The 24,510-nt window shown below is 39.0% G+C and overlaps 1 protein-coding gene and 1 long non-coding RNA gene across 3 annotated transcripts; both read right to left on the bottom strand.

The window, feature by feature from the left end:
• Positions 1-1,872: 1,872 nt before the first annotated feature.
• Positions 1,873-16,047, bottom strand: LOC144995088 (uncharacterized). 2 transcript variants are annotated; one of them, XR_013658721.1, is made up of 3 exons: positions 15,338-16,047; positions 4,265-4,464; positions 1,873-4,157 (listed from the first exon to the last, which is right to left on the bottom strand). It is a non-coding gene; the product is annotated as an uncharacterized LOC144995088 (long non-coding RNA). The 2 variants fall into 2 exon arrangements; XR_013658720.1 differs by lacking the exon at positions 15,338-16,047 and adding an exon at positions 12,854-13,518.
• A 2,452-nt stretch (positions 16,048-18,499) lies between these two features.
• LOC101164777 (pro-opiomelanocortin-like) lies at positions 18,500-22,846 on the bottom strand. Its single transcript, XM_023959757.2, has 3 exons — positions 22,728-22,846; positions 21,739-21,878; positions 18,500-19,654 (listed from the first exon to the last, which is right to left on the bottom strand). Exons 2-3 carry the CDS (start codon positions 21,868-21,870, stop codon positions 19,154-19,156), a joined length of 633 nt encoding a protein of 210 aa, XP_023815525.2. The 5' UTR covers positions 21,871-21,878; positions 22,728-22,846; the 3' UTR covers positions 18,500-19,153.
• Between the last annotated feature and the right edge of the window lie 1,664 nt (positions 22,847-24,510).

Genomic DNA, 24,510 nt, shown 5'->3' with positions numbered 1-24,510 from the left:
AATGTGAAGTAGAAGTTATCGTTGGCGAGGTGGAAAAGAGGAGAAAATGTTGTTTGGAGGGCACAGTGTGGGCATTACTAATGCCAAAAAGGCACGTGAGCGGCAGACGGTGGCAGACGCCGTAAATGCTGTAGCCTCACAACCTCGGACCGTGGCCGAAATAAAAAAGAAATGGTCGGACATCAAAGTCAAGGCAAAAAAACGTCTGGAGCTGCATCGCCAGAGTGTGTCCGCCACGGGGGGGACGGGGGGGGGAGGGGGGGACTGGCGGCAATAATTGGGGAATCCCTTTTAAGTGGAGTGGTGACTTAGGCGCAGGGGGAACACCGACGCGCAAGATGCACCGGGTGACACCCCCCCAAAAGCTCCAACAGGACGGCTGGAGGAAGTCGGAACCGGCTCATAAGCCACTCGTCCTCGTTTGCCAGCAAGTCTCCTTGCTGTCTAAAGATACGTTCACTCCGAATTCTTCCATTTGCCGCATCTTTTAAGAGCGCAAGATCAGCCATTGTGCGTCATTACGCATTGTGATGGGGCATTTTATTTCCATCCATTTAGTTACATCTGACAAGCTACAGATGTCGGTAATAATCCACGTGGAAATGGGAAATTGTTCAGCGCAAATGTAATTTCTTGTTGCTTTCTGAATGGTTGAGACATACGCCATACATTGTTTTATCAGAAATAAACTAAACTAAAGGCATATGCATGAATACCATAATTCCATAGCTTATGAAGAAAATGAAAATGAAAACAACTTTCCCCAGTGGACAATTAATATGTCTGTCTGTCTGTCTGTACCAATATCTGCTCCTCCAGACGGATGCACTGACAGGAATATCAGTTTTGTACATTATTTCGTTCTGTTAACTATGTTATCTATGAGGATGAATTGCACAACATGCCAATATTGCAGAACATATTTCACTTTTCTTTTTGCAAATATGTGTTCATTTGAATTTCTGTTGTAATTTTCGTTTGATCTTTTTTGTTTGTTTCACTGCTGATCGATCAAACGGGTGTTGGTGTAGCTGTTAATTGTAAGACTTGCTTTGTGAAGTCTTCATGTTATTTATGAGAGGCAGTATTGTCATTTTCACTTTCACGTGTTTCTTCCATCTGCCGACGGCGTCGCCGTTTCTCATTTCACCCGTTTTTGTGCGTACGCCTGGGTCAGAGCGTGAAGGACCGCACATTTTCCCGTCAAGTTTGCTTTTTATAAATCTCAATTATGGTGTAGAGAGTGGCGTACGCCTTCTTTTGTGCGTACACAACCTTTAGAAATGAGGCCCCTGGTCTGGCCACAGGTGTCTAAAATCATCACTCAGACATGCAGACTGTTTTTACAAACATGTGTAAAAGAATGGGTCACTCTCAGGAGTTCAGTGAATTCCAGCGTAAAACTGTCAGAGGACACCACCTGCGTCCTCGCTCCTAAATACAGCTGACAGTTGACTGTGGACTATCAAATTCAAATTGATTTTATTTATAGAGCACCTTTCATGTCAAACAGACAGCTCAAGCTGCTTTCAATGAAAAACAAACAAGAATACAATAAAACCAATACCTACACATGTAATAAAATAATTAAATAAGCCCCTTATAATGAAATACACAAAACAAGCACAAATCAAAGGGAAATGACAGAGCTAAAGAAAAGAGAACCCAGAAGGCGCAGTTCGCCCTGTCCTCCTGTTGGCCGGGGTGTCAGCATCTATGCAGCACAAGCACAACACAAGCACCTCCCGCCCCAGAGACCCCCAACCACCAGGTCCAGTGCACCCAACATGGGCGATCCAGGCCCAGCAACCAGGAGGAGCCGGAACAAGAGATGCCAGATGTCAGAACAAAATGGAAGAGTTTAAAATAAGATAAGATAAGACAGGACTTTATTGATCTCCGGAGGGAAATTCAGTTGTCACAGCAGCCAAAACAACAAATATAGCAGTTAGAAAAAAACAAAGTAGCATTGAGTAAGTATAAGATTGTAATAATATAAAGTGGAAGTAAAAGTCTACGTCATAAATAAGTTAAATAATTAAATAACAGCAGCGGTTTCAGCAGTCCTAGACCGTGTTGTAGTAAAGTCTGACTGCTGTTGGGACAAAAAACCTCCGGTAACGTTCTTTTTTGCACTGGGGGTGCAGCAGTCTTTGGCTGAACGAGATACTTATGGTCCATAAGTATCACACTTATGGTCCATAAGTATCCATAAGTGTGACAACAGGACAAAGCTAGCTCTCTTCACCAGCTTGTCCAGTTTCTTGTTGTCCCTTTCATTCATTTCTCCACACCAGCAGACCACAGCATAGAAAGTTGCTGAAGCAACGACAGTTTAATGGAAGGTCTTGTAGTGGCCTACACACACCAAAGGACCTCAGCCTCCTGAGGACGTGGAGGCGACTCTGACCCTTCTTATGCAGGACCCTTGTGTTATCTGACCAGTCCAGTAGGGAACAACAGCAACTCAGCCACCAAGTGGTAGACCACGTAAACTGATGCAGAGGGGTCAGCGGATGCTGAAGCACAAAGTGGTCACTGACTTTCTGCAGTCAGTTGCTACAGAGCTCCAAATGTCATGTGACCTTCAGATTAAAAGTCAGAGAGCTTCATGGAACGGGTTTCCATGGCTGAGCAGCTGCATTCAAGACACACATCACTGCAGTGTAGAGCGTCTGATGCAGTGGTGGAAAGCACGCCGCCACTGGACTCTACAGCAGAGGAGACGCCTTCTCTGGAGAGATGGATCACACTTTTCCATCTGGAAATCTGATGGACGAGTGTGGGTTTGGAAGACATTTTTGTGGAGGAGGAATTATGGTGTGGGCTTGTTGTTCAGGACTTGGCCCTTTGGTTCCAGTAAAAAGAACTCTGAATGCTTCAGAATACCAAAACATTTTGGACAATTCCATGCTCAAAGCCTGGTGGGAACAGTTTGGAGCGGCCCCTTCCTCTTCCAACATGACTGTGTTCCAGTGATCAAAGCAAGGTCCATACAGACATGGAGGACAGAGTCTGGTGTGGATGAACTGGACCGACCCGCACAGAGTCCTGACCTGGACCCCATAGAAGACCTTTGGGATGAATTAGAGCAGAGACTGAGAGCCAGGCCCTCTCCACCAACATCAGTGTGACCTCACCAATGACCTTTTGGAAGAATGGTACAAAATTCCTAGAAACACTCAACTTTGTGGTCTTCCCAGAAGAATTGAAGCTGTAAAAGATGGACCCACATCATATTGGACTGTATGGGTTAGGAATGGGATGGAACTTCAGTTCATATGAGAGTCAAGGCAGGTGAGTCAATACTTTTGCTAATATAGTGGACACTGATGCCCTTTACAAGAGCGACCACAGCCTCTTTCCTCTCATGAGTAGATCCGGTTCCTCTGAAGTCGGCACGCCTCATGCTAAAAACCTTTTAGGTCTCAGTGGTTTCAGCTCCTCCAGAGCAATGGTTCAAAAAGCTCTGACAGAGATTCAACAAACAGGAGGAGGATGTCAGTCAAACTAAATGACAGCATTAAAACTTTCTCCTTCACCAACAGCACCAGTCAGTGGAAGCTCGACACAAAATCTTTAGAGACAGATTGACAGACGGAGACTCCCACAGTGCAGGAGGACGAAATTCCACAGGTTCTTTGTTTCCACAGACTCCAAAATAATGCCATAAAGTTAACCTATGTGTAGTTGTAGTAAAAGTGTGTGTGTGTGTGTGTGTGTGTGTGTGTGGGTGTGTGTGTGTGTGTGTGTGTGTCTTCATTGAACTGTATCAGATCAGTTTCTGTTCTCTCTGACTGACAGAGGTTTTTGTACGACTGTTTTTCACTGTGTGAACGAGAATGTGCTGCTGATTTTGAATTCAGCCAGACAGTAATAAACTGCTGCATCTTCAGCCTGAATTCCACTGATGGTCAGAGTGAAATCAGAGTTTGATCCACTGCCTGTAAAACGACTTGGAATCCCTGATTGTCGAGAGCTAGCACGGTAAATGAGTAGTTTAGGAGATTCTCCATCTTTCTGTTGGAACCAGGATAAAATGTAAAAGCTGTTCCAATAGTTAACATCCTGACTGGTCCTGCATGAGATGGAGACATTTCCTCCCACAGCAGAGCTCACTGCTCCAGGCTGAGTCACTGTGACCTGTCCTCTGGACTCTGAGGAGACAGAGACAGAAACAGAAAGCAGCTTCATGCTTTTGTGGCCTTCATTTCAGAGGGACGGATGTTCATAGAGGAGAGGAGTTGGATTCTCTTGACTTTACCTGTGAAGCAGCAGCAGAGGAGAGTCCAGATGAGGACGCACATCACACTCATGTTTTGGAGGAAGAGGAGGAGGAGGAGGAGGATTTCTGTGTCTTCTGCTGTGATGAAGGACAGCTGTCAGTCATCCAGTCTTCAACTGTCAGGACTATAAAGTCTCCCAGAGCACTGGAGCATGGAGCTGCTGATGCAAAGTGTCTATCTAAAAAAAAATAAATCATCACTTCAACCGTGCAAAATGACACTCATCTGGAAAAACCCGGACATCCTCAAACAAAAAAAATGATTCACTTCCCATCTTGGCAAGCAGGGGGCGTAACACTAGAGCACTTAATTATTGATTCAAGATTCATAACTCCCCGGGAACTTCAAGACAAATGTGGAATAAATAACTTTTTGGAATAACTTAAACTTAAATCCATTATTACTAAAAAGTTTAAATAAAATAACAATTTAAAGCCACCAAAAGAAGTTACCTCTCTGATTAAATTTTCAATTAACAAAACTCTCTCCAAAATATACAAACTCTTAATCCTTTTCATCCACAGAATTTAATCTGAATGCAGATGCAGTTTTTTATGTTATTTTCTGTCTTTAACCCCAAACTGTGGCCAAATACCAACAGTTTCTTTTTATGGTTTAAAAAAAAATAAATAAAAATCTTCTGATCTTTTAGATGCAAAGAGAACTGGCCAGTGGCTTTAGTGTTGATCCATTTAGACTTGTACAGCTTTAAAACAATGTAAAGTAATTGTTATTTAAAGTTGTTTTCCACCCAAATAGTTTCCTTCCATTTACACTGAAATGAGGCCATCAAGATCCCTCTAGGTGTACCAAAGAGCAAAGACTGCAGGTTTGGTCCTTACTCTGTTTTTATCTGATAAAATATTATCATTTTAGGGATTAAATGGAGAATGTCAATTAGGCTTCTTAAAGGACAAAGCTTTCCTGCTAGACGACACCAAGTAGTGCCCCACAAACAGTAAAAACTGTTTTTTTATCAATTAACTAAAGTTAATTTAATTCAATCTTTTTGGGAACTCTCTGAATTATGTACTTCAATAAAATGTTTATTAAAAAAATGTAGAAATAATAAACTGAACTAATTCAAAATGAGAATTGTTTTAATTCTATAGTTGATTATACATCTATGCATTAAAATTACTCAATTTTATTTTTGGTAATAAATAGAACTAGACACATTTCTAGTGTGGGGTAATGTGGTTTTTTTTTATTTTTTAATCAAAGCCACATTTTTTTCTCTCCAAATTCTCAGGAAGGTGGTTTGTGAAAAAGAATAAACTCAACACTTCAAAGATGACATTTTAATATATACACACATGGACTCACTTTAATAAGCGCTTTACAGAATTTACTTTATTCACCTTCAGAGGAGACTGGGTCCCTTATAAATCCATACGCACAAGTTGGGACGACATAGGACTCAAGTAAATTATTTGCACCATGTGAATAGAAGTGTGTGTATTTGTGACTCCGAGTGTGTGCAATTCTGAATTATAAGACTGTTCTGGCCTCCTATAGAAAATACCGGCATTTTGGGATTACATAAAACTAGGAGCATCTCAGGAATGTTTGGGACTTGTAAAAAAAAGAAATAGGGGTGTAATTAATTTCACCAACAATTTGATTTATATTTGTGATTGATTTAATTCAATTTCGATATGGGTTCACTGATCTAAAATGGATCCAGGACATCTTTAGCCAAAACTTCAACCGTGAGACTCAGAAATACCTGGTCCTGGACAGAGCTGGTGAAGTTTTTTGACTCCTTGGATTTCTTATAGATAAGTATACAATAAACATGTTTACAAACAAACAAGTAAACAATGAGTGTCAAATCCATTCACGTTTGAGTTTCCTAAAGTTCGGTCCACTGGTTTTTTCCACATCCTAAGAATCCAAAGGGAACAGTCTTGGAACGTTCTAGCACACTGTATGGTCACATGACTTTGCTAAATTCAAAGTCTTTTCACTCATTGGACTGGATTGATGGCCTGATCCATTTTTGCTGCATCACGTGTGTGTTTTCTGATGTGATACACTTGGTTGTTTTTATATTATATTAGTAGGCTGCTAGAAGTTGAAGCTGGGGTAACTATGGTGCACTGGGGTTCTATCCTCTACTTCTACTCTCCTTCTCTCCTTTATTCTTGATTATTATTCATCATTTAGTTATCCATGCCTCTGTTTGCTTTCCCTCTTTCCCACTCGTGTTTCCAGATTCCAGTTGGCTCATCCGTGCTCCCGTACCTGACCATGTACCTTGTCTCTGGCTCGCCTCTACTAGGCGTTCTACACTTGGCTGTGGATTCTGCCTCTGGCTCGTCTCGCGCCCCCAGCCACCCCCCCCCCCCACTCCATCTGGATCAAGTCCATCTGCTGGACTATTTAAACTTTTAGTTGTAGAGTTAGATAAGCCAACCTTCTCCAAAGGTTCTGGCACGTCGCCTGTCCGTCATGGAGGATCCCTCCTTCATGGTGACACTTGAGGTTTCTTCGTTTATTCTGGAATTACTTGATGCGCGTGGGGGGGGCAGGGATGTCCAGTTTAGTTTATTCTGTTTAGTAAGTTCAGTTTAGAATGTTCCAATTGAATTTTATGTTTACAATTTACAAGTTTTTAATTACCGGTACAAAGCAGACATATCACAGAGAACTAGAAACTGTTCAAACCCAGAGGAATGACTGTTCATCAGGAGAAGAAATACCAACATTTGTCAGTCGACAGATTATGGACCCTTTTTTATTTTCCCTTACAGCCTTTTATTACAAAAAAAATAATAAAACAAGTGATTAATTATTGAAAATGATTAAATTGACTTAATTACTTCACTTGGTCCAAAAAATAAAAATTGATAAAGTGATTCACGATTTTTCCTAATGTAACAATTTTGCACATATTTTTAACTTTTGATAAGTGATCAAATTTTGCTAAGAACATTTCTGAAACCGTGTTTTGTCTATTTTACTGATATAGTATTTTTTAATCATATAAATGACTTGTAAAGTAAAATAATCTGCATATATTTTGCGAAACTGATCTGCATTTGCCATGTTGATTTATAAAAGTTATTTTTTACATAATAGTTAAGTAATTCATCTTTGTCATGTGCTTTGATACTTAATGATTCTTACTTCAGTCTGATAAAGGTTATGAACCAGATAATGATAAATCATGTAATAAGTGGTTAGGGTAGAACAGGGGTGGGATTATACAAGTTCGCTTCCTTCCAAGCAACATTTATTAATATGTCTAATTATCCTAAGTTTGATTTCGTATGAATGTATAATGATGATTGTATTGCTTTTGTGGATTCTTTATTACTTGAAATAACCATTCAAAAAAGAAAATTGAAATAATTTTTGTGGTATAGGCTCCATTTGATTCTGCTTCAGACAGATTGATTCAATTCAAGTAATAGAAATGGATTCATCGATTAAATGGGATACATTTAAACTACGTGCATCTTCTGATTGCATAGGATGTGCAGACATTACCAAGACTTGGAACTACACAGCACCAAACTACCTGACCCTGAAAGGAGAAAAAAAATAACAGTTTAGAAGATGAATAGAACTACATGGGACACATGAAAATGATAAACATTTCAAGACTCCAAAGGACACAAAATTACATGATCTCAGGACTATGCATTCTTCCAAGCCCGTTAGTCCCTGTGTCGCGGGGCTGCTGGAGCCTATCCCGGCCACTTGTGGGTGAAGGCAGGGGACATTTTGGACAGGTCGCCATTCTATCCCAGGGCCACAAATCAGGCACACTCACATTCACTCCTAGAGACAATTTAGAGTACCAATTAACCTATAAAGCATATTTTTGAGACTGGGACGGTGAGAGGAAGCTAGATTCCCTGGAGAAAACCCACAGATCCACGGAGAGAACATGCAAACTCCACACAGAAATGGCCATTTGTTTTCTCAGGTCCCCAAAATGATTTTTTTCATAGCTGGAAAGAAATTAAGGCATCAAGGGGTTAACTAACCCAAAATGAAGATTGTTTAACTTATTAGGTTAGCTGCACACTTTAGAACAATTTTATCAGACATATCGTCCTCTGAAGACTTAAGTCTTTTAAGAAGGAAATGTGATTTTATTTCTCCGTTTCCTCGCACGTATCCATGATTAGATGGGGTTTTTACTCTGTGTGAGAATACTTTTGTATTCATACAGTACATGCACTCAAGTGTGTGTGACATGCTTGCATCTATGTTGTCTGGTTACACAATACATTCGGTACACCAACAAAAGAAAGTGTAACATTTAAACATGTAAAAGAGCCTTTTCGGGCTATTTTTCTCTTCCTTTGAACCTAGAACTGTTCTTTAACCTCAGTTTCATCTACAAATAGCCTGATTGTTTATTAAAAAGATTAATTTTTCCAAACCAACTGAAGTTCAGCCGAATGTCACCAAATTAAAAGATTACACTGTTCCTCAAGGAAAGCACTTTAAAAGAAAAATTCAAAAAAACCTCAGGTCCAGCTGTGGCTTTTGTTACAATTAAAATGCATTGATGCTAAATACTAAAGTTTTAAAAACCAGATTGTTTTTATATTTGTTTGAATATTCACACAGAGGAATTATAGAACCCTTTCAGATGGATTTTATTCTTTTAGCAGTCGATGGCCTCTGGTGTTGGATTTGACTGTTACAGTAGAAGGATAGGGGTCAGCGGCGGTTCTGCAGCAACGCCACAGTGGTTTACCGTTTCTGATGGTACGTTGGGTTTGGTTCCGGTTTTACGTGGGATATTCACCCGACAACCCTCTGCATTTACCCGGACTTGGGACCGGCACATGAAAGCACTGGCTTGTGCTCCATGTGGTTGCATTACCCTAACCCAGTGGTTCCCAAACTTTCTGCAGGGCCCCCCCTTTCTGAAGATAATATTTTCAAGCCCCCCCACACTGACAAACATACAAATCCTTTGTTTCTAAACTCCACCGCGCCCCCCCCGCAATACCTCCACGCCCCCCAGTTTGGGAACCACTGCCCTAACCAAACGTGCGTTTTGTGGTTCATCTATGTTAGAAACACTTGAATATGTTTACATCAACCAGTAAAATATAAACATTTCTCCAAGGGTATTTGAAAGTATATTCCACTTAACATCTCACATTTCAATACATTTGTGATGAAAAAAAAAAAAAAAAAAAAAAACACTTTTCAGTGGATGATTATTTTTCAGCAATTTTGTAAAAGATTTTATTGATCATCAATTTTAAATAAACACCAACTTTGTTTTTTTTTGTTTTTAGTGAAATTAACTCCCAAATGTATTCTACAGTAAATCTCGTCTATAAACATTTTTGCTTTGACAGTAAGAAATAAACTAGAATTGTAAATAATTTTGGAATAAAATTTGTTATGGTATTGAAACAGTTTGGCACATTTTGAAACTGATAATTGTTTTTTTTTTTTACAAATTGTAAAGTAAAAAAAATACAAAACTGAAAATGTTAACAGTCAGGATTAATTATCCAAAAGTTTCATTGTTTTCAAAAGCAAAAAGAGATTATGAAAATGAAAAGCCATCTAGAAAAGAAATAAGGAAAGTGGATCAGATAAAAATTATTTAAAATCATACCTGAGATGCATTAGAATAGGCAGACAAGAAACACAACAACTACACAACTGTCAAACTGAAAACGCTGTGAGATTCAGGGTAGTGGACTGAAATGCCCCCAAAAAGAAAATTATGGCAAAAACAAGGAAATATTCCAGGCAATGAAATGCCCCCAACAAAATTATTGTAGCATAAATATTTTAAAAAGGCAATGAAAATTTCCAGGCAATGAAAATTCCCCAACGCAAAGAAATGCCCCACACGAGGAAAAGTTCCAGGCAATAAAATGCCCCAAATAGTGAAATTATCGAGGCAAAAAGAATTTGCAAGGCAATGAAAAGCCCCACACGATGTAATGCCCAAAGCCAAAGAAATGCCCCAATCAAAATCATGGCAATGAAAGTCCAACACAAAGGAATAACCCAAGGCAATAAAATGCCCTTCATAAAGAAATGATACAGGCACCAAATGCCCCAAACAATGAAATTATTGTAACAATAAATATTTTTTAAAAAGGCAATAAAATGTTTCAGGCAATGAAAATGCCAAAAAGCAGAAAAATGCCCCAAGGCAATGACAATGCTCTACACAAGGAAATGCCCCAGCACAGGGAAATTTTCTAATGCAATAAAAATGTTCCAGGCAATAAAATGCCCCAACGCAATGAATATGTACCAGGTAATAAAATGCCCCAAATAGTTTAATTGTGGGAATGAAAATTTCCAAGGCAATGAAAATGCCCTAACCGAATTCAATGTCCCAGGAAATGAAAATGCCCCCTGAAAAAAAAAAAAAATCATGGCAAAGAAAATGACCCAACCCAAGGAAAAGCCACAACACAAGGAAATGTTCCAGGCAAAGAAAATGCCCCAATGCAATGAAAATGTTCCAGGCACCAAGATGCCCCAAATAATAAAATTACTGTAGCAAGAAATGTTTTTAAAAAAAGGCAATGAAAATGACCCAAATAGTGAAATGGCAAAAAAAATGTTTCCAAGGCAATGAAAAGCCCCACACAATGAAATGTTCCATGGCACTTAAAATACACCCAACTCAAAGAAATGCCTCAAGGCAAGCAAATGCCCCACACAAGAAAATGCTCCAAGCACTGAAATGCCCCAAACAAAATCATGGCATTGAAAATGCCCCAACCTAATGAACACCAGAACGCAATGAAAAGCCCCACACAATGAAATGCCCCAAACAAGGAAATGTTCCAGGCAATGACAGGCCTCAAACAAAATCATGGCAATGAAAGTCCAACACATAACCCAAGGCAATAAAATGCCCTACATAAGGAAATGACACAGGCACCAAATGCCCCAAACAATAAAATTATTGTAGCGATAAATATTTTTGAAAAAAGGCAATGAATTGCCCCAACGCAAGGAAAATGCCCCACACAAGGAAATGTTCCAGGCAATAAAATGCCCCAAATAGTAAAATTATCGAGGCAAAAAGAATTTAAGGCAATGAAACGCCCCACACAATGAAATGCCCCACACAAAGTCATCAAGGCAAAACATGCCCAAACGCAAAGAAATGCCCAAAGCCAAAGAAATCCCCGGAAAAATATAAAGTTCCAAGCACTGAAATGCCCCAAACGAAATTATGGCAATAAAAATGTCCCAACCCAATAAAAACACCAACGCAAAGAAATGCCCCACAGAAGGAAATGTTCCAGGCAATGACAGGCCTCAAAATCATGGCAATGAAAGTCCAACACAAAGGAATAACCCAAGGCAATACAATGCCCTTCATAAGGAAATGATACAGGCACCAAATGCCCCAAACAATGAAATTATTGTAGCAATAAATATTTTTTAAAAAGGCAATAAAATGTTTCAGGCAAGGAAAATGCCCCAAGGCAATGAAAATGCTCTACACAAGGAAATGCCAACACAGGGAAATTTTCTAATGCAATAAAAATGTTCCAGGCAATAAAATGCTCCAAATAAATCATGGCAAAAAAAAATAAAAAAAAAATAAAATAAAAAAAATAAAAAAAAAAGGCCTAAAGGCCATGAAATGCCCCAACGCAATGAAAATGCCCCACATAAGGAAATGTTCCAGGCACTAAAATGCCCCAAACAAAATCATGACAATGAAATCCCCCAAACAAAATCATGGCAATGAAAGTACCGCAACACAAACAAATGCCCCAAGGCAATGAAAATGCCCTACACAAGGAAATGTTCCAGGCACTAAAGTGCCCCAAACAATAAAATTATTGTAACAAATATTTTAAAGGCAAGAAAATGCCCCAATGCAAAGAAATGCCACACGTGGGGAAATGTTCCAGGCAATGAAATGCCCCTAACAAAATTCACATGGTAATGAAATGCCCCACACAAGGAAATGTGGGGTGAGATGTTCACAAAACATTGTGTCTCAAATAAAATGTTCAAGATGGCAGAAAACATTAAATGAGCGAGCGCATCAACCACCGTCTGAAGACTAAAATCTAAAGATTGTTGGAATGAATCCTGAAATGTGACACTTTCTATTCCTGAACTGATTCTACTTTAGTCAGTGGAAATCCGTTTTTATTGAAGAACTCCATTAAAGGAGGTCAGAGGAAGACCACCTGAAGACCTGCAGGGGGAAGAATTACCGCATTCATCCTCCCTGTGACCAACACACTAGGCAGAGCGTTCCACTAAACACTAGACCAATGAAGACGCCTTCAAGGCACGCTCAGAAAAAGAGGAAAAGACAACGATCGGCACGGCGGCCAAAGCAAAGAGGGACTTACAGGATGGAGATCTTCCTGAGAAGAAAAATAAATCAAAGTTCTTTAAATGTTGATTCTAAAGAGGGTTGAGGATAAAGACAGAGCGTATGGCACCACCATGTTGCTGGAAGAACAGCTTCACATGAGGCCTTTGGGGCAAAAACTTCTCCTCAAACCCCAAAACTCACCTGTCAGTAACAGAGCTGCACCTCCAAAGCCTCTATCTGAACTGGACAGTGTTTTCACAGTTACCCCTTTGTTCTGTGCTTCAGGACCACTTCTCATTCACTTGGACAGACACCATGTTTCCAGCAAGGAATTCTGGGGGGAAAAAGCAAGAAGGAACCTCTCAAGTTCTGCCAACAGGAGAACATCTCCATAAAACCTCACATTTGGTTTAAAAGCAGAATCTTCACCAACAAACCTGTAGAATGAGCAACAACTGACCTGAAGCCTCGCCTCCTGCAGACCTGGTTCTGATGACCCTTTTACGCCCTCAGCCATGACAATATGGCAGATTCCCAAAGTGTGTGGAACCTTTTAATTTTAGTGTCCTGTGAGATGACTTGCATGTTCATCCTCCAAAGCCTCAGCGTTGATGAAACGCTCTTATTGATGCAGGACGGCTCTGGAGTTGATGAGTCACTGAAGCCTAAAGTAAAATAAAGTTAATTTCAGTAAAAACTATTCAAACTTCCATTAGTGTAGAGGCACATTTCAGTCAAAACCTAAAAACATTTACCTTATTTGCCGTCAAAAGGTCCAATGGATTCCAGACTCCTCTGTGGAACGCTCCATGGATAAACGTAGCAACATTTTGGTGCAGGTTCATCTAAATGACACCCGTCTGGTACGGGTCAGACGACTGTTACCCGATCTGTACCAGATGAGTTTGTTAAAGCCGTACACTAATCTATTTGGTGTTTCACTACTTGGGGGGGGGGGGGGGGGGGGGGGGGGGGGGGGGGGGGGGGGGGGCACACACACCAGTGTTCTCATCCCATCAGTACAATGAGTGTTACTGGGATATCAGTGCACCTTGCAGTGGTATAAAGGCGTTTTCCCCAGAGGTGGGGTATTTACAGTCACTTCTTCCCACTCTACTCTCAAGCAACACATTAAGTTCTATTAAAATTTTTATAATCATTTTATGAATCTAATGTGACAATTTCTGATGTGATTGTTTTCATTTCCTGATCACTGAAATGGGTTTCAGTGATCAGGAATCAGCACACTTTAAGGTTCTTACCTGTCGTAGGTCTACCTGAAATAAATACACAAAAAGATGCAACCACAGTGGAAGAGGAAGACTCAAAAGATCAGGAAAGATTGTTTGAGCCTCCAAACCAGACCTTCACTGATCCAGCAGAACAACCACAACCTCTGATGCCGGTCAGCAAACAGCCGTCAAACTACCAACCTACAGGAATTCAGTCAAAGAGCAACACTTTCCTCAAATCTGGTCCAAACTGGACTCTTCCAAACCTCAAAGTTCCAAGAACTCCAGAAACACTCAAGCCTAATGCTCAACTTCAGCTTCAGCAAAGCAGAACCTGCTTGAAGGTGACTTCACCACTGATCAGGAACTCATCAGAACCGGATCAACGAGGACAAGATGCCCCATCAGGAAAACAAGTTGTTCATATCAAAAACATCCCAAACAAGAAAGTAGTAAACGGCGTAGAACAGAAAAGACTGACACGGCGACTGGAGAGAGAAGAATCACAGCACAGAGGACAGAAAAGGTCATAGAGCGGTGACCCAGCATCGTTTGAGGAAGGACACTGCAGCCATTAAAATGCCCCCACGCAATAAAGATTTCCATAAAAGGTAAATGCCCAACAATAAAATATTCAATGCAATCAAATGCCCCAGAGGACAAAACACCCCATGCAATAAAATTAAAAAAAAAAAAAAAAAAAAAGGAAAATACCCCAACGCAATGAAATGCCCCACATAATTAAATATTCAATGCAGTGACATGCCCCAGACAATAAGATGTTCAGGGTAATAAAATGCCCCTAACAATGCAAAAGCCCCACACAAAGATTTCAAGCAAATAAAAATTTCACTATAAAGTTTAATGCCCCAGCCTAATGAAATGTTCAATACAATCAAATGCCCCACAGGATAAAACACCCCAGGCAATAACATTTCAATAAAAGGAAAATGCCCCAATGAAAAAAAAAACCACATAACAGTCAAATACATGAAATGCCCCCCCACAATAAAATGTTCAATGTAATGAAATGCCAGAAAATAAAATGCCCCAATGCAACAAAAATGACCCCGGCAATAAAGAATTCACGCCAATAAAAATTTCCTTTAAAAAAGGTAAATGCCCCAACACTATAAAATATTCAATGCATTCAAATGCCCCACAGGATAAAACACCCCAGGCAATAAAATTTCAATAAAAAGGAAAATGCCCCAATGCAACAAAAATGCCCCACACAATTAAATGCCCCCTGCAATGACATGTTTGACAGTGAAATGCCCCAGACAATAAAGTGCCCCACACAATGAAATGTTGTGTTATTTACACAACATTGTGTCTCAAATAAAGAGGGTTGAGGATAAAGACAGAGCCTATGGCACCACCATGTTGCTGGAAGAACAGCTTCACATGAGGCCTTTGGGGCAAAAACTTCTCCTCAAACCCCAAAACTCATCTGTCAGTAACAGAGCTGCACCTCCAAAGCCTCCATCTGAACTGGACAGTGTTTTCACAGTTACCTCTTTGTTCTGTGCTTCAGGACCACTTCTCATTTACTTGGACAGACGCCATGTTTCCAGCAAGGAATTCTGGGGGGAAAAAGCAAGAAGGAACCTCTAAAGTTCTGCCAACAGGAGAACATCTCCATAAAACCTCACATTTGGTTTAAAAGCAGAATCTTCACCAACAAACCTGTAGAAAGAGCAACAACTAACCTGAAGCTCCGCCTCAGCCGCATCCTAAAGACCTCAACCAATCAAGAACACCTGGTTCTGATGACCCTTTTGCCCTCAGCCGCAGGTGTGGAGAGCATGTGACCAGCACGTCCAATCCCTGTGAAGTACAGACGGTGATGCACTAATGCAGCAGATCTGATCCAATAGAATGAAAGGTTCTATATTTTTGAATTGGATTCTGCAAATGTTCAGTTAAAAAAGAAAAGAGTGGAAGAACGGAGCTGTTTACTTTTTCAACAGTAATAGTAATAATAAGAATAATGTTTTAAACTACTTACTTGGTTGCTGCCTTTCTGACATTTTTTTATGGAACACAAAATTTAAAACGGTTGGGAAAAAATGGTTACATCACTAAACAAAGGAAATCGTCATAAAGACATATTAAAAGTCAGTAGTTTAAGAAATGTATTATTATTACCAAAGGATCATTTTTAATTCACCAGGTCTGTCCACACTGGCGCTTCTACACTAACTTACTCCCCGGGCAAGTAACCCCACCAGCCCCCCCCCCCCCCCCCCCTCCCCCACCCCACACACACAAAATTTCACAACAGCCTTTTGTGTTCCCTATCTTCTATTTAGCCATTTTGCACTAAAATGCACAGATTTTCTAGACTCATATTACAGGGGGGGTCAAACTCAGTCACACAGGGGCCTAAATGAAAACCATGCTTTAGGTTTGGGGCCGAAGAAGATCAACATTTACTGAACACACTAAAGCTAAACTTTTAAATCTTTAATACTGAACTTTTGTAGCATAAATAGGAATTAAAACAGGAACATTATTCCAGAATAACTCAAGTTAAACCTTAAATAACGTATATTATTTTGCTCTCCATAAAAATACAGTGAGGTCAATAAGTATTTGATCACCCTGTGATTCAGCAAGTTCTCCCACTTAGAAAACATGGAGGGTCTAAATGTTTCATCATAGGAGCATTTCCACAGTGAGACACAGAATCTGGAGAAACATTCAGAAATCACTTTGTACGATTTTTTAAAACAATTTTTTTGTATATTACTGTGACAAATAAGTATTTGATCCCTTGAGTTAAACAACTTTAATATCTGGTACAGAAACCTTTATTAACAATTCCAGAGGTCAAACGGTTCCTGTAGTTCTTCACTAAGTTTCTACAAACTGCAGCAGGGATTTTGGCCCATTCCTCCATACAGATCTTCTCTAGATCTGTCAGGGTTCGGGGCAGTTGCTGTTTTTTGTTGGCTGGAAACAAGAGAGAGGGATGTTTCAATGCAGTTACTCGTGACATTGTGGCATAGTAAAAGGTGTGGGCCGCCCGAGGTGCAGTGGTAGGGTGGTCGACCCCCCCATCGGGAGATTGCAGGTTCAATTCCTGCCTGCCTCGCCCATGTGTCGAGTGTGTGTGTGTATGCGTGTGCGGGTGTGTGTGTGTCTTCATTGAAGTGTATCGGTTCAGTTTCTGTTCAGCCAGAATGAGGGAGGTTTTTGTTTGACTCTTTTTCACTGAGTGAACACATCCTGACTGTTGATGTAGTGAAAACTCTGACAGTAATAAACTGCTGCATCTTCAGCCTGAATTCCACTGATGGTCAGAGTGAAATCAGAGTTTGATCCACTGCCTGTAAAACGACTTGGAATCCCTGATTGTCGATAGCTAGCATAGTAAATGAGTAGTTTAGGAGATTCTCCATCTTTCTGTTGGTACCAGGCTAAAAGGTGATTGCTGTTATAAACATAAACATCCCGACTGGTCCTACATGAGATGGAGACATTTCCTCCCACAGCAGAGCTCACTGCTCCAGGCTGAGTCACTGTGACCTGTCCTCTGGACTCTGAGGAGACAGAGACAGAAACAGAAAGCAGCTTCATGCTTTTGTGGCCTTCATTTCAGAGGGACGGATGTTCATAGAGGAGAGGAGTTGGATTCTCTGGACTTTACCTGTGAAGCAGCAGCAGAGGAGAGTCCAGATGAGGACGCACATCACACTCATGTTTTGGAGGAAGATGAGGATTTCTGTGTCTTCTGCTGCGAGGAAGGACAGCTGTCAGTCATCCAGTCTTCAACTCTCAGGACTATAAAGTCTCCCAGAGCACTGGAGCATGGAGCTGCTGATGCAAAGTGTCTCTATGGAAACCACTGACTCCAACAGGAACATGGATCATCTTCATCACGTTATGCTAGTTAATAAAATGCTAAATGTTTGTCTGAAATGACTGCTTTTTCTCTTCTATTTTACATTTTCTATGTGTTGTTCTTTAATTAATTGATTTAATTAACCTGTTTTTTTAACAGAAGAAGTGATTAAAGAGTAATTTCTCTGCTTAAAATAAAATTTTCAACTAACAGAAAAGAGTTTTCAATGTTTTATGAAGAAACAGACTCCAGTGTTCTAAACTTTGTTCAACATGTGAAGAAACCTCCTGCTGTCATGGTTCATCAGTGAAGCTTGTCTCCTGGGCCAAAACAAGAAAGTCAAAGGTCTTTTTTACATGTTCAGCAAACTGAAACAGAAAAAAACAGCATTTTAGCTTTTTATGTGACTCTGCTGGTCTCTAATGGAACCACAGTGGAACATCTGATGGTTTCATGTCTCTGTATTTCTGGGGGTTTATGGGAAGAAAATATGGATTATTGTATTTAACTTTTGTACTTATTTACTCTTACTCTGTTTGTTTGCAAGAATCTTTTATTTTAATATACATATTTTACAGTGTATGAAAACTTATGTAAAAAAACAAACTAATTAAAATTTAAAATGTAAACTTCTACACCTATGTTTCTGTTGTCATTTAAACCATTAATTCAATGTTATTTATGGAGCCCAATATCACAACCAAAGTCATCTCAATGGGCTTTTAAAGGTAATTGTATGATAAACATGAAATCATAAAGAACATGAAGTCATAGAACTGAAGGGGTAATGTCTAAACTAAACTAGACTGGGCATCTCTGCAGTAGACCCTCCTTCTCAGAATCAAAAAATATTCCTGAAAAATTATGGATTCGAGAGACCTCTTTCAACTCTTAGATTACAGACTAGCAACATGTGCTGCTAATATGAGACCCTAATAAAGACCTGAACAAAATCTGTATTTATTTAGTTTCTAAAAGGGAGTTTGGGTTTCAGGTCAAACCTGCAGCTCCGCCAAGTGGTTGATATCAGTATTACATTTGTAAACAGAATAAAAAAACAGGACAGAATGATGAACCTTCTTTATTACAAGACAGACTTCTATACTTGTTGTAAATCATGAAATGTACAACCAAAAATATGTTTATAATCTAATTTTAGAGCAGTTAAAGGTTTTGATGTTGTATAATTTATTTAACACTTGTTTTCACCAAGAAATGTTTGATTTTAAGTTCATCAAAAAAGTCAGGTTTGCCTTTACAAACAGGTCCTTAGTGTGATGAAAGATTTATATCTTATTATCTAAAATAACAAATAATGGGACATATACTGACAGAATAAATCAATAAATGATCCATCAGAGGATCAAAAACGTATAAAGCTCCTGGTTGAATGGTTCCTGTCAGAAAGTGAAGTTTAAATATTTAGTTGGAGGATATTTATATATATTTTTATTTGAAAAAAACATCTTATATCCTTTCTCCTTCACTGCTCCCTCTTCTGCACCTCTCCCTCCTTGTTGATGACAGTCTTCAGGAGCGTGATGAGCGGCCTCTGGCTGTGCTCGTCCCAGCTCCTCATGAAGCCCCCGTAGCGCTTGCTGGCCGGGGGGGCCCCCCAGCGGAAGTGCTTCATCTTATAGGTGCCGTCATCATCATCATCGTCGTCATGGCCGTCTTCCTGAAGCTTCTGCAGCTCCTCCTTGTTCTGCAGCCCATTGCTTTCTCTGGGAAGCTCCCGCCTCCTCATCTCGGATGACTCCTCCTCCTCCTCCACGCTGTTGCCGCCGTAGATTTTGACAGGCCGGCGTTTCCGCCCAATGGGCTTCCCCCAGCGGAAATGCTCCATGGAGTAGGAGCGTCTGGTTTGAGGCGAGGGGATGGAGAAGAGAGAAAGAGGCTCGGATGAAGGTGAAGGTTGGTGGTGGGGAGCACCGGGAAGGAGAGGCATCCTGTTCAAGGTTGACTCGCAGATCTGGACGCCGTCCTGCATGGCAGCCAGCAAAACTCAAGATAAGAGATTCAGATTTAAAAAATGGAGACTTTGGAGTTTGAAATGAGCTGTAGGGCATTTTTCCAAAAGATTAATTCTGCAAAAATGAATATTTTACGAGCCCAGTCTCAATTTCAGTAACTCAAAGTTATAATAAATATTTCCTTCTTTTTCTTTTTCTACTGTCTACCAGCGCATGTCCACCACCTGCAGTTGGAAGAGGGTTGTGTGAGATGTTAAAGAGGTTAAATCTGCTGAATCTTGGTCCAGGATTTTTCTTTCACAGCTCTGGTTTTATATCATTTTGTCCGGTCGTGAATCTCAGTTATTAATTTCTCCTTATGGGGATCAGATGGGATGCCATACATCACTACCAAATCCCAGAGTCCTGATTGGTCAAAGTTCTACAACCTGGTTTAACTTAAATTCTCCTTCCACGCGTTGCAGAGCCCACAAATGGTCGTTCACGCGTGAAGGTGAGAGTTTTAAAGCCCAAAACGTACATTTTCTTGGATTTTTCATTTGAATGCTGAGGGCGGTGTGAACATGGCTTCAGAATCTGGTTTGTGTGTCTCAAATCTGAGTCTCCAGTCATCAGTCCTGAATATAAACAATTTACCAATTTGTGAACCAAAGTTACTCCCAGTATAAAAATCTGCAGCTTGAAACCAGCTAAACTCTCCACAAGAGGGGATCAAATTTGGAATGACTGCAGGGAAGACATTTCAAATTATGAATTATAAAATTATAATAGCTTTACTGGAATAGACAAGATTTATTGAAATGTATTTAAAGAAAAAACACTTTTTTACCATAATTGGTTCTTTTCAACTAATTTCTTGTAATTCTGTTAAACCACTGTTGGTAGAGATTTAACCCTTGTGCTATCCTATAGGGTCCAGATGACCCCCCCCCCTTACTTTGACGTGTTCTCCCTACCATGACAAAGGTGGATAAAGGTGGAAAGATTTCATGTAATCCATGGACACCAGTGAAGATCACAAATCATTGAAGAAAAAAGGTTCAGTGCATGAATATTGTCATTCATCATTGTACTTCTGTTTAGGTTTTTTAGATTTTTTTAGATAAATTAAATACTGACAAAAAAGATTCAGAAATCATCGAAGTTGACTTAATTAAAAAAAAAAAACTATATTTAAAAAATATGAATGAAGCTTAGCTAAGTAGTTGAGTCAGGCATGCTCAATACTTTCACAAAATGTCATTATAAAAATGAAATTCCTCATTTAGTCATCATAGGTTCAAACATATTGGTATGTGCGTTCTCTGATGGATGCTGGATGCTGGATGGATGGATGGATGATAGATGATGGATGGATGGATGGATGATGGATGAATGGATGATGGATGGATGATGGATGATGGATGGATGGATGATATATGATGGATGATGGATGATGGATGGATGGATGATATATGATGGATGGATGGATGGATGATGGATGAATGGATGAATGGATGATGGATGGATGATGGATGATGGATGGATGGATGATATATGATGGATGGATGATGGATGGATGGATGGATGATAGATGATGGATGGATGGATGATGGATGGATGGATGGATGGATGAATGGATGAATGGATGATGGATGGATGATGGATGATGGATGGATGGATGATATATGATGGATGGATGATGGATGGATGGATGGATGATAGATGATGGATGGATGGATGATGGATGGATGGATGGATGGATGGATGATAGATGGATGAATGGATGATGGATGGATGATGGATGATGGATGGATGGATGATATATGATGGATGGATGGATGGATGGATGATGGATGCTGGATGCTGGATGGATGGATGGATGGATGGATGATAGATGGATGAATGGATGATGGATGGATGATGGATGATGGATGGATGGATGATATATGATGGATGGATGGATGGATGGATGATGGATGAATGGATGATGGATGGATGATGGATGATGGATGGATGGATGATATATGATGGATGGATGATGGATGGATGGATGGATGATAGATGATGGATGGATGGATGATGGATGGATGGATGGATGGATGGATGGTTGGACCTTCACGCTGCTCTCCGTGTTGAGCTCCTGACAGCTGAGGTGCTCCCAGCACTGACGGCGTTCTCCTTTGACCACACCCACCGCCGCTCCGGCAACCAAAAGCAGCACAAGACGCGTTTTCTGTGCCTCCATGTTATCGGCTGTGGATTTACAAAATAAAAGCGTCTGCTTAGGGCCGTCCCTTGTTGTTCCTTCACACTTTGTAAATTTACAACAGCAAACCTGAGCTCCAACACAGGCAGACACTCCAAATAAGGAAAAAAAAAATCAAACACAAATATTGCAATGAACATTTTTTGTAATAAATCATATAATATTCTAATTTCACCATTTTAGATAAATTAAATACTATAAAGCAAAAGAAATTAAATTACTTTTGATACAAATAAAAGTCTATTAAAAACTTACATAGCCATCATAATTTGCCATTAAATTCATTTTAAATATTTTAAATATTTTCTAATTAAACATTTTTGCCATTAACTCCTTTCATATTTAAGAAAGTAACAATTCTCGTCTTCTCTTTTTGTTTAGTATTTACAAAAACAAATATCTTATAATTACAGATCATTTATGTGACTTTATTTGATTTATTCTTTTAACAACAGATTTGTAAAGAAATAAAAAAAAAGGAGGGAATCAGATTTGTATTATTTTCCTCAGAATGTAAGACAACTCATGAGAGTTTTATCGTTTCAATTTTTTGTTCTGAATGTTTAACTTATATTTGGAATTTTTAATATTTAGCACTTCCTTTATTGCTAAACTTTGACATTTCTAGTGTTTAATCATCTTGAGTGTGTTGTCTGTTTAGGTAGCATTTTATTTTATACCAGCAGATGATTTTATATTAATTATTGATTTTAAAAAAAATAATAATAATTTTGAATTATTTTGTACTGATCCAATTCATGAAATCAAATGAGAACTTTTAAAGACCTGTAGTTTCTAATAAACATGAAAAAAGAACAAATAAAGACGCTCCTCACCTTCTTTTTCTTCTGCACTGGTCTCTTGTTCTTCCTTCCAACAGACGTTCCTCCAGATGTTGCGTCCTCCCGTCCGATCAATCGACTTTTTATTCTGTGACTCAAGGACACACAAAGACAGTAAATGACGCAGTTGGCTTTGACCGCTTTCTTTCATGCAGGTAAACACACAGAAAAAGGAAAATCTATTAAATGCTATTCTATGCTTCAATCAATGAAAAGCCAAAGAGCTCATTTTACCAAAGCTGACTGAACCATCCGTCAATCAAAACAAACATTAAAAGATAAAAAGATGTTCAAAAATTTAGAATATAAGATGCTTTTCCCTTGTTATAGGGAAAAACAAATGAAAAATCAGCCCATAGATCTAGGAGAATTTGTTTTATTTTCTTTAAAAAAAGTTGTGATAATCTGACATTTCAAGACTAAATTTATTCTTGAATTTAACTATAAATACTAAAATCCTGGAAATAAAATACTGGAAATACTATGTCTTAAAATTATTTTATAAAAGTGTATATCTTTAAAGTAAGCACATTTACACACATATCATAGTAAACTATCCCCTTTTCTGGCTTAATTAATATAAGAATAGAAATACACATTTTAAGATAAAATTACAGGAAAATTAAGAGTTAAAAAAAAACTTTTTTCATTAGTAATGTTACAAAAAATAAGATATTTTCAAAAATAAATGACTCAGCAAGAGGATATATTTTCCTAAAACAAGTTACAAAAAAGTCAATGTAATCTTATAACAATTATAAAAAGATATACAAACTAGAAATACTTGGTGATATTGTTTTGTTTTTGCAGTGTAGTATTCGGGTCTGAGCCACATTGATTCTAAACACAATCAATCCTGCTATAATTCAGTAGAAAAAGACAAATGAACCTAAAAGTTGAAAAAAGATAAAAATCTTTGTGTGTTTTTTAATGTATGAATGTTGGCTGTTCTTTGATCTTGTTTTGAATTAAATAAACAAATACTAAGTAGAAGTTATATTTTAAAGTATTTCCTTCACTAATAGTAGCTAAAAGCAGAATTTTGTTGAATTAATCGGTCCTCCATTTACATTTTTCCAGTCGCTCTTTGGGTCTTAAAGAAAATTAAAGTCGACTAAATTTGGCTTTTGGATTTTAGATTTCAGTGTTTTCCAAAGTGGACTTCAAGTGCATCACTGTCCTTTTTTTCTTTTTGTCTAGTGCTCTTTTCTCTAATGGAACAACAGCAGCTTCTGAACACAGTCAGGTAAACTTAAAGCCATTATTGTGAGGCTGCTACAGCCTTGAGTCTCCATTAGGTCCATCCACAGACGTTTACACACAGAAACACACACACGCACATCTTTGGTTTAAGCCCCAAAAAAAGAAAAAAAAGGGTTAATGGAAAGAGAAAAATATTTCAGATTGACTCAAAAGGAGTAACAGAACAATGAACATGTTTTTTTTGTCTCTTGACCATTACAAAGGATCATTTAAAGAAAAAGATATGTTAATGTCAATCTTCTTAGGTTTGCAAAACTATTGCAAACAAAAAAGTGTTAAAGAATGGATGTCCTCTTAGCGCCAATTTTAACTGCACCCCCTTCGTACACACACCCTTTACTCCTCCAAATATACATTACAACATAAACACACATACATGCACACACACACCCTCACAAACACACACGCATTTCGCAAGGAAGGTGGGACCTTGGACCATCTGTCCCCTACCCCATCCCTGGGGTAGACAACTAAATCTGTTTTGCATAAATATTTGCATCAATTCTCTTAAAAT

Source organism: Oryzias latipes, chromosome 11 (genome assembly GCF_053564925.1).
Source record: "Oryzias latipes strain Hd-rR chromosome 11, Olatipes_Hd-rR_3.1".
In the NCBI taxonomy this organism is placed as follows: domain Eukaryota; kingdom Metazoa; phylum Chordata; class Actinopteri; order Beloniformes; family Adrianichthyidae; genus Oryzias; species Oryzias latipes.
Note: the sequence above shows the minus strand (reverse complement) of the source record. Positions and strands in the feature narration are given on the sequence as shown.

What these genes read in the sequence shown, in the direction of transcription:
- LOC101164777 (XM_023959757.2), bottom strand. Translation starts at nt 21,870, where the DNA reads ATGGAGGCACAGAAAACGCGTCTTGTGCTGCTTTTGGTTGCCGGAGCG. An exon ending in ACACGGAGAGCAGCGTGAAG is followed by an intron (nt 19,655 to 21,738) that starts GTCCAACCATCC and finishes GCTGCCATGCAG; the next exon opens with GACGGCGTCCAGATCTGCGA.